This window comes from Triticum aestivum, chromosome 7D (assembly GCF_018294505.1).
Source record: "Triticum aestivum cultivar Chinese Spring chromosome 7D, IWGSC CS RefSeq v2.1, whole genome shotgun sequence".
NCBI lineage: Eukaryota > Viridiplantae > Streptophyta > Magnoliopsida > Poales > Poaceae > Triticum > Triticum aestivum.
In genome coordinates, this window is record NC_057814.1 from 439,478,277 (window position 1) to 439,489,359 (window position 11,083).

The window sequence follows — 11,083 nt, forward strand, 5'->3', positions numbered from 1 at the left end:
ATTGGCACGGACCGCCCGGTTTTGCTCCTGGGCGAGGGCGTGTGTCGTCCTCCTTTGCCCTTCTTGAGGATGCGGGCACGTTTGGCTTTCTCATCCAAGGCAGCGTGCGACCGCGCCTCCTCCGCCTCGACCTCGAGGGCTGCCACAGCCTCCCGCGCCCTCTACCTCTCACGACAGACACACTGCACCATAACAACGGATGGCCCGTGATGCATGTCGGCGTCGACCTTCGACTCAGAGCCCGAGGCTGTGGGGACGAGGCACCACCGAAGGGATTACGTCGCCACCCCGTAGTTGGGGCACCAGAAGGTGGTGATCGCGTCCGGTGAGGCCGCCATTGCGCGCCTCGAGCCACCAACCCCGATGGATCCGAGCGCAATTTGTGCCGGCGCAATGGATTCCCGTCGGATCAAGTCCGACCGCGGTCAGGCGCACACCTCCCTAGGAGCAGCGGAGAGCCATGCGGACGACCATCTCCTTATCATTCCTCGGACGAGGTCCTGGTCGAATCCACCGTCCGTCATGTCGAAGAAGGTTGGAAATCACTAGAACGGAACTTGGGACAGAGTGAAGTGGCTAGGGTTTCGTCCAGGATGCGCATACGAGCGATTATATGTGGGGTCGGGTGGGCCAGCATGAGTAGGACCCGATGAGGAGGACACGCCTGAGCCTCCCCATATCGGCCCCAAATATGGGCTAGATATGAGGAGTGCCAGTCAGCCCGAAGGTGTAGGGCCGGTATGAGGGGTGCGACTGAGTCGAGATTTTGTCATCGGTTACTGACCGCCCGAACAGATATGGAGCGTTGAGGAGTCCGGCCGTAGAAAACAAAAGAGAAAACATTTTGATTATTAGGATTTTTTTTGTCACCTGAAGCATATGCTCTCAGGTGCTGTTTTGAATCGAATTATATAATAAAAGAGAAAACAAAAATAACACTCATTTCCCACATATATAGAATCAAAGCAAAATAAACATATTCGCAAAAAAAGCAAAATAAACATTATAGACCAACAGATTGGACTATACTCATATAATTCAAGCTTAATTACAACCCAATGGTGCGCAATGCTGCAACGTGCAACTTACATATCCTTACCCACACCTAAGCATCTGCTGCTGATGTCCCTTTGCTTCATAAACTAATGATCACTCCATTTGCTTCATGGATAGTTGCTGCTAATGATTACAATGGTTACTCCGTTTGCATCATAAACTCGGTGAACGCGGTACAGGAGGAGCCATCTTCCTTCCATACTGCTTGAGCGCTCTTCTTTACCGCCATGATCCGTTCCTCGAGTGCTCGCCGTCTCTCCGGCTCCATGTCCATGATCTGCCTAACCGCCGCGTCAACATCGTCGGCCCTGACAAGGCCCCCGCGCTTATACCCTCTCACCTCCACGCCAACCTTCATATCTTGGACAATGTACACCTTGTTCATCCACTGCTCGGCTACCAACGGCCAGCACACCATTGGCACACCGGCGACCACCGCCTCCAGCGTCGAGTTCCATCCACAGTGGGTTACGAACGCACCAGTGGATGAGTGACGCAGCACCTCCACCTGAGGCACCCAGGACGCAGTCACCACGAAGCCCCTGTCCGCGGTCCGGGCCAAGAACCCCTCCGGGAGAAGAGACAGCGCCGCGTCCGGTCCGCCGCCGGCTGCGGCGAAGGCAGGAGGCGCGCGCAGCACCCACAAGAACCTGTGCCCGGACTTCTCCAGCCCCTTGGCCATCTCACCGATCTGCTGGAGCGACACCGTGCATCGGCTGCCGAAGCAGAGGAACACGACGCTACGCTCGGGCTGCGCGTCCAGCCACGGGAGGCATGGGTGTCTTTCCTCCTCCTCTTCCCCCTCCGCGATCAACGGCCCGACGCAGTAAACTGGCGGCGTGGCGCGGCCGCGCAGGCAGCGCCCGTCTCTAAGCGCCGACACCGCTGAGCCCTCCAGCGCGTCGAAGGTATTCACCAGAATGCCGCGCGCACCCGCGATCCGACCGAATACGTCCAGCACAGTCGCGTAGAGGTCCGTCCCTCTGTCGAGCACCGCGTCGACCAAGTGAGACGCCGGCATCGGGGACATGCCGGGGAACGACACGGGCGTGTCGCCGAGATCTTTCAAGTTTCCGGCGCGCCCGGAGCAAAACAAAGGCAATTGGAGGAAGACGGAGAGGCTGGCGGCGCCTGTGGAGAAGAACAGGTGCCCCGGGATGCCCAGCTCCGTGGCTACGTCGAGGTCACAGACGGCGAGCATGTCGGCCACGAGCGCGTGGACGTCGGGGAGGCTATGGAGGAAGTCCCGCAGGACAGGTGCCTGGGAGCGGGAGGCGGCCTGCATGCGGATGAACGGGTGGGCGGCAGCGGAGGCGGCGTCGAGGGCGGGAGGGGGAGGGAGGGAGTGGACGGAGAGGGTGGGGAGCCGGGAGGCGTACCGGCCGATGGTGGAGCGGAAGGCCGGGGCGGTGAGGGACGGGTCCGGGACGGCGACGGTCACCGCGAGGCCGCGACGGAGGCACATCGCGGCGAACTCCAGCATGGAGATGAGGTGGCTTAGGCTCTGGCCGGCGACGACGACCACCCTTCTTGGCGTTGACATTGGAGTGTTCTGATTCAGCTTTGCTTGGTGGTCTGGTCTGTGATTTGCACACTGTAGGAGAGAAACGAGTGAGCCATGTTACTTATTTTTTTTCTACTTGTAATTTTTTTCATGGTTATACGTGTCTCATTTATATTTTCTCTCCTCTAAAATAAATGTCACCAACCAAGAAAGAAAATTACAACCAAGACCGGAGAATTTCTTGAGCTTGACACCATTGTCAGTCATCTACCTCCGACGCCACTACAACAGCCACCAAAGAAAACAAATGATGAATCACCTTCTTAGCCGAGCTCGACATGGCTCCATCTTTGATGCAGCTTTGCGGACCTTCAAGGTGGCTCACCAAAGGCGGAGTCATTGCCATTGAATGAATCAGATGGGGGCAACACCTCAGACACATCGTCGAGCTCCAAATCTGGCACCTCTGCAAGACTAAGACGTCGGAGGAGGAAACCATACCTACCAGCCATGAACCACAACCCCAACACACGATCCACCATCCTCTAGATGCCAACAATGCAAACAACAATTTACATCCGCTCTTGGACTACCTCCCAAGCTTCACGTCGGCGCTGGAGCAAACATCGTCGCATCGGCGTAGCCTGAGGGCACAAGTCCACCACGAGGATGCTGTCATCGCCATGCTATCCTAGCTTGAACAGACTGGTTTACAAATCCATCCACAACCATAGGACCGATCGCCTCAGTGGGGAAGGATCTGAAGCTTCTTTATTCATCGCCACCATCGCACGCTATCCTAACTTGAACAGACTGGTTTACAAATCCATCCACAACCATAGGACCGATCGCCTCAGTGGGGGAGGATCTGAAGCTTGTTTATTCATCGCCACCATCGTCGCCTCCCAAGCAAGACGATGAACGACCCAAAAAAACCTAAGCTACTAGGGCATAACCTAAGTAGATCAAGCAACCCACTCACCACCGACAACCGTGTTCGTCGGCGGAGGGGAGCCGTCTGAGGAGGAAGGCGGTGGAAGAAGTCTCCTGGCGACGTGGCTAGGTTTCTAGTCGCCTGTGCTCGAGAAAAAAATGACTCGCCTCACGTCCAGCGCGTCTCAGCGGCGCCGCTAGGTTTATAGTCGCCTGTATTCGAGAGAAAAATGACTCGCCTCGCGTCATGTGCATCTCACAACGACGTACATCTCGTGTCTTTTTTTAGCCGCTTTCTCTATTGCGGTTCAACACTAGAGCATGACCTGGGATTGACCCCCTGAACCTCGGCCGCTGCCTAGCAATGTGGTCATTGTCGATCAAAGCTGCAACCATAAGCTCCTCATCATCTGATGAGGAATCGTCAGATGAACAGTTGAAATTGTTGAAAAAAATACTCATCCCCACTATCCATTGTACCTTGCGGGCAAAGCATCGAACACCTTGCGGTCTTAGCGGAGATGCAGCCGGTGAAGAGGCCCCGGAGCGCGAGTCAACAGGCAGCAGGCATGGCGAAGAGGAGACGAGGACGGCAGGCGACCGTGGAGCGTGAGGCTGATGGTACTGCAGGAATGGGCGGTTCCAGCAGCCGTGGTTTTCTCGTGGACCAACGATGACGAGAAGAGGCCACCAACGCCGACAAGAATTTCCTCCAACGTGGTAAGGTGGGGGGAGTGTGTGGTTGTGGGCGGCAGCCTGGGCCGGTGCCGGAGCGACCTGATTTTGGGCGGCGGCGATGAGGGTGGCTAGAGGCAGAGGGGTGTCGGGAATGGAGGGGGAGGCGAATAGCCCATGAGAGACATGTTGGGAATCGTTGCATGGAAAACAAAAAAAATTCTATGCACACGCAATGATCTATCCATGGAGATGCATAACAACGAGGGGGGGAGTGTGTCTACGTACCCTTGTAGACCGTAAGCGGAACCAGCTCCGACCGATCAAGTACCGAACGTACGGCACCTCTGAGTTCTGCACACGTTCAGCTCGGTGACGTCCCTCGCCTTCTTGATCCAGCAAGGTGTCGAGGTAGTAGATGAGTTTCGTCAGCAAGATTGCATGGTGACGGTGATGGTGAAGTGATCCGCGCAATGCTTCGCCTAAGCACTATGAAGATATGACCGGCGGTGTAAACTTTGGAGGGGGCGCCGCACATGGCTAACAATTGTTGTTGTGTGTTCTAGGCGCCCCCTCCCCACATATATATAGGTGGGAGGGGAGGAGAGGCAGCCAGGGGGCGCCCCAAGTAGGATCCGAATCCTACTTGGGGTTTCCCCAAGCGGCGCCCCCCCTTTCCTTTTTCCACTGGAGAAGAAAGGAAGGGGGAGGAAGAGAAGGAGGGGGGCCGAACCCCCTCTTCTCCTTCTCCTATTCGGCCACCTGCCATAGGGGGGGCGCGCCACCCTTTGTGAGCTGGTGTGCTCCCCTCACATGGCCCATATATTCCCCCCAGGGGTTCCGGTAACCCCCCCGGTACTCCGATAAATACCCGATACATTTCGGAACACTTCCGGTGTTCGAATACTATCGTCCTATATATCAATCTTTACCTCTCGACCATTTCGAGACTCCTCGTCATGTCCGCGATCTCATCCGGGACTCCGAACAACATTCGGTCACCAAATCACATAACTCATATAATACAATATCGTCATCGAACATTAAGCGTGCGGACCCTACGGATTGGAGAACTACGTAGAAATGACCGAGACACCTCTCCGGTCAATAACCAATAGCGGAACCTGGATGCTCATATTGGTTCCAACATATTCTATGAAGATCTTTATCGGTCGAACCGTTATGACAACATATGTTATTCCCTTTGTCCATCGGTATGTTGCTTGCCCGAGATTCGATCTTCGGTATCTTCATACCTACTTCAATCTCTTTACTCGCAAGTCTCTTTACTCGTTCCGTAATACATCACCTCGTGACCAACTCCTTAGTCATTTTCTTGCAAGCTTATGATGTGTATTACCGAGAGGGCCCAGAGATACCTCTCCGATACTCGGAGTGACAAATCGTAATCTCGATCTATGCCAACCCAACAAACACCTTCGGAGATACCTGTAGAGCATCTTTATCATCACCCAGTTATGTTGTGACGTTTGATAGCACACAAGGCATTCCTCTGGTATCCAGGAGTTGCATAATCTCATAGTCGAAGGAATATGTATTTGACATGAAGAAAGCAATAGCAATAAAACTGAACGATCAATATGCTAAGCTAACGGATGGGTCTTGTCCATCACATCATTCTCCTAATGATGTGATCCCGTTATCAAATGACAACTCGTGGCCATGGTCAGGAAACCTAAACCATCTTTGGTCAATGAGCTAGTCAAGTAGAGGCTTACTAGGGACACAGTGTTTGTCTATGTATTCACACATGTATTTAGGTTTCCGATCAATACAAGTCTAGCATGAATAATAAAATTTTATCATGAATAAGGAAATATAAAATAACAACTTTATTATTGTCTCTAGGGCATATTTCCTTCAGTCTCCCACTTGCACTAGAGTCAATAATCTAGATTACATTGTCATGATTCTTGATACGTCTCCAATGTATCTACTTTTCCTTGCGCTTTTCCTCTTGTTTTGGACTCTAATTTGCATGATTTGAATGAAACTAAGCCGGACTGATGCTGTTTTCAGCAGAACTACCATGGTGTTGTTTTTGTGCAAAAATAAAAGTTCTCGGAATAGAATGAAACTTTACGAGGATTTTTTATACAATAAAAGAGAATTTCCAGAGCCAAGAACCACCGGAGGGGGGCACCTGGGTGGGCACAACCCACCAGGGCGCGCCCCCCTCCAGGCGCGCCCAGGTGGGTTGTCCCCGCCTGGTGGCCCCGCAGAACCTGGAACCTATGCTATAAAATCACATGTTTCCAGAAAAAAATCAGGGAGAAAGAATTATCGCATTCCACGAGACGGAGCCGCTGTCACCTCCCATTCTTCATCGGGAGCCCAGATCTGGAGTCCGTTTGGGGCTCTGGAGAGGGAGATCTTCCATCTTCGTCATCACCAACCCTTCTCCATCGCCAATTCCATGATGCTCCCCATCGGGAGTGAGTAATGCCTTCGTAGGCTCGCTGGTCGGTGAGGAGTTGGATGAGATTCATCATGTAATGTAGTTAGTTTTGTTAGGGCTTGATCCCTAGTATCCATTATGTTCTGAGATTGATGTTGCTATGACTTTGCCATGCTTAATGCTTGTCAGTTTGGGTCCGGGTGCCATGATTTCATATCTGAACCATTTATGTTATCACCATTATATCCATGTTCTAGATCCGATCTTGCAAGTTATAGTCACCTACTACGTGTTATGATCCGGCAACCCTGGAGTGACAATAGTCGGGACCACTCCCGGTGATGATCGTAGTTTGAGGAGTTCATGCATTCACCGTGTGTTAATGCTTTGTTCTGGTTCTCTATTAAAAGGAGGCCTTAATATCCCGTAGTTTCCAATAGGACCCCGCTGCCACGGGAGGGTAGGACAAAAGATGTCATGCAAGTTCTTTCCATTAGCACGTATGACTATTTACGCAATACATGCCTACATTATATTTATGAACTGGAGCTAGTGCTGTATCGCCCTAGGTTATGACTGTCACATGATGAATATCATCTAACAAATCGCCGACCCAATGCCTACGAATTTATCTTATATTGTTTCTGCTAAGTTACTACTGCTATCGTTACTGTTGTACTTGCTACAAAATCACTGCTATCACTGTTACCGTTACTATTGCTGCTGCTAATATTATCCAATCTATCATTCTACTTTGCTATTGATCACTTTGCTGCAGATAATTAATCTCCAGGTGCAGTTGAATTGACAACTCAGCTGCTAATACTTACAAATATTCTTTGGCTCCTCTTGTGTCGAATCTATAAATTTGGGTTGAATACTCTACCCTCGAAAACTGTTGCGATCCCCTATCCTTGTGGGTTATCAAGACCTTTTTGTGGCGCCGTTGCCGGGGAGCATAGCTATATTTGTTGAGTCACTTGGGATTATTATCAAATTATCACTATGAAGAATTTGAAGGATGTTAATACTAAGATTTTTTCCTCTAAGTGAGGGAGGTAAGGAACTGCCATCCAGCTCCGCTTTAGATTCACCTTCTGTTATAAGTAAACTTGCAACACCTCCAGATGCTATTAATCCTGATATGTCGCAAGTTATTGATGATGCTACTTCTGCTATGAATGATGCTTATGATGATGCTAGTACCTTGCTTGATGATGATGTTCCACTAGGTGAATTTCTTGATAACAAATTGCTAGAGTAACACATCATGATATTGTTGAAACTGATGACGAGCTTGTGACGCCCGGATAATTAGGCTACAGTAAAACTCTGCTAATGATGCCATGTCACCTTGATTACTGTTGCTAAACTCGCGTTGGTTCGAAACCGGTTCAAATTTCAAATTCAAATTAAAGTCCAAGACTCAAAGTTTTCAAACATGAAAGCTAAAATGTTCAAAGTGCGGCAAATAATCCCTGGATATTTGTCATGTTGGAACCAACCACTTTTGGATTCCCAAATTGCCCCAGGAAATTTATTCAGTGGCCCAACAGCTTGTTAATGAACATTTTAAATTCAAACATGATTCTAAACTCTTCCAAATAACCTCGAACTTTTTATGGCAGTGTCAAAAATTGCAATACAAATTATGAGCCAAGTTTCATATTTTGCATAATCTTTTGATAGCCTAAATAAGTACACACCGTGCCATTTATGAGAAAGCCGAATACATAAAGGCAAAAATAAAAAAATAGGGAGAAGGCCCCCTGGCCCAACGGGGCCAATCGGCCCAGCTGGCCTCCCGAACCAGGCCGGCCCACCTCTCCCTGCTTCCCCATAACCCCCACTACCCAACCGTAAACCCTAGCCCACTCTCCCGATTCCCCACTCTCCCCCTCTCCCGATCCCGATCTGGATCGGGATATTGCCCCCAACCTCGGGCGCCGACGCCCGAAACTCACTGCTCCCGACGCCGCGATGCCGCCGCCTGGCGCGTCCCGCCGCCACCTCACCACAGAACCGCCCTCGTCGCGCCGGACCGCGCCGTCCCCGCCTCTCCCTCGCGCTACTTCCTCCCCAAGCTGGACGTCGTCGCCTGGCCGTCCCCGTCGCCATCGCGCACCGTCGCCCTGCTACTCCGGCCCTCCCAAGCACGCCTTTGCACCTCCACAGGGCTGGTGAGCCCCCCTCCGTCCGACTCCCCTCCTGATGCCCCCATTGCGCGTGCGCGCTCCGGCTCGCGTCCTCGTGTTCACCACGGCCGTCCCGACGCCCGCGCACGTCCGCCGCGCTCCGCCCGCATACTGGCCACGCACGTCCGCGCCTTAGCCGCAGCTCTCTGCTCCCGCTCCCCCACTAGCGCACTACGGTCACCACGCGCGCGTTCGATGCCCATGGCCTCGCGCCTGCAGCTCCGCAGCCCCGCGTGACCTCGCTCGCCCCGTGCGCCCCGTGCGCCCTGCGCCGCACCTGGCCACCGCCCCCTCACCTTGCTGTCCCCACTACGGTCAGCTGCGGCCGCCCTGCCGTGGCCGCCGGCCAGCCAGCACGCGCCCGGGTCCGACGACCCGGCGCCCACATCCCCGTTCGGGTGCCCCAGCCGGGTCCTGGCACCTGAGAACCGCGCCCGAGACCCGCTAAGGCCCCCAGGGGCCTATGACAAGGGGGCCCCGCCCCAGAAAGTTTTTATAAAAAAAAGGAATTAAAAATAATAATAGTTATAAAAATATTAATTAATTAATTAATTAATTAATTATGATTAATTAACCTAATCACTTATAGTTAACTAATTAATCATGATTAGTTAGTCTAGCCAATGACAAACGGGACCCACGCGTCAGTTTGACCCAGTCAACTGACTGGTTGACTGCTGATGTCGTGCTGACATCATGCTGACGTCATAAATGCATTTTAGGATTAAATTAATTCTAGAAAATGATAAAATCCTTTTAAAATTAATATAAAATAAACCGTAGCTCGGATGGAAAAACTTTGTACATGGAAGTTGCTCAGAACGACGAGACGAATCCGGATACACAGCCCTTTCGCCCGCCACAAATCCCTAGCATAGTGAACCTGTAACATTTCACCTCCGGTTCATTTGTCCAAAAACGCGAAACACCGAGAATACCTTCCCGGATGTTTCCCCCCTTCGCCGGTATCACCTATCCCTACGTTAGGTCACCCCTAGCACAACGTATCGCCGCGTCTTGCTTTGTGTTACATTTGATTGCTCTGTTATTTATTGTGTTCCCCCTCCGTTACTTCTTTCCGGTAGACTCCGAGACCGCTGCCGATGTTCGTGTGTTCGACTACATCAAAGACGACCCCTCCTTCTTGCCAGAGCAACCAGGCAAGTCCCCCCCTTGATCACCAGATATCGCCTATTCTTCTCTATACTGCTTGCATTAGAGTAGTGTAGCATGTTACTGCTTTCCGATATCCTATCCTGATGCATAGCCTATCCTTGCTACTACTGTTGTTACCTTTACCTGCAATCCTACATGCTTAGTATAGGATGCTAGTTTTCCATCAGTGGCCCTACATTCTTGTCCGTCTACCATGCTATACTACTAGGCCGTGATCACTTCGGGAGGTGATCATGGGTATATACTATATACATTATATACATGACACATGTGGTGACTAAAGTCGGGTCGGCTCGAGGAGTACCCGCAAGTGATTCTGATGAGGGGGCTGAAAGGACAGGTGGCTCCACCCCGGTAGAGGTGGGCCTGGGTTCCTGACGGCCCCCGACTGTTACTCTATGGCGGAGCGACAGGGCAGGTTGAGACCACCTAGGAGAGAGGTGGGCCCGGCCCTGGTCGGCGTTCGCGGATACATAACACGCTTAACGAGTTCTTGGTATTTGATCTGAGTCTGGCCATTTGGTCTATACGCACTAACCATCTACGCGGGAGTAGTTATGGGTATCCCGACGTCGTGGTATCAGCCGAAGCTCTTTTGACGTCAGCGACTGAGTGGCACGCGCCGCATTGGACCGTAAGCTCGCGCTTGTATTAAGGGGGCTAGGTCTGCTTCCGGCCGCGTACGCAACGTGCAGGTGTGCATAGGGCGATGGGCCCAGACCCCTGCGCGCATAGGTTTAGACCGACGTGCTGACCTCTCTGTTGAGCCTAGGTGGGGCTGCGACGTGTTGATCTTACGAGGCCGGGCATGACCCAGAAAAGTGTGTCCGGCCAAATGGGATCGAGTGTGTTGGGTTATGTGGTGCACCCCTGCAGGGAAGTTTATCTATTCGAATGGCCGTGTCCCTCGGTAAAAGGACGACCCGGAGTTGTACCTTGACCTTATGACAACTAGAACCGGATACTGAATAAAATACACCCTTCCAAGTGCCAGATACAACCCGGTGATCGCTCTCTAACAGGGCGACGAGGAGGGGATCGCCGGGTAGGATTATGCTATGCGATGCTACTTGGAGGACTTCAATCTACTCTCTTCTACATGCTGCAAGATGGAGATGACCAGAA

At 52.0% G+C, this 11,083-nt stretch overlaps 1 protein-coding gene across 1 annotated transcript; it reads right to left on the reverse strand.

The window, feature by feature from the left end:
• Window positions 1-1,006: 1,006 nt before the first annotated feature.
• LOC123166084 (anthocyanidin 5,3-O-glucosyltransferase) lies at window positions 1,007-2,641 on the reverse strand. Its single transcript, XM_044583846.1, has one exon. The coding sequence runs from the start codon at window positions 2,597-2,599 to the stop codon at window positions 1,196-1,198; it is 1,404 nt and encodes a 467-aa protein (XP_044439781.1). The 5' UTR covers window positions 2,600-2,641; the 3' UTR covers window positions 1,007-1,195.
• Between the last annotated feature and the right edge of the window lie 8,442 nt (window positions 2,642-11,083).

Coding starts and splice junctions, on each gene's coding strand:
- LOC123166084 (XM_044583846.1), bottom strand. CDS start 2,599: ATGTCAACGCCAAGAAGGGTGGTCGTCGTCGCCGGCCAGAGCCTAAGC.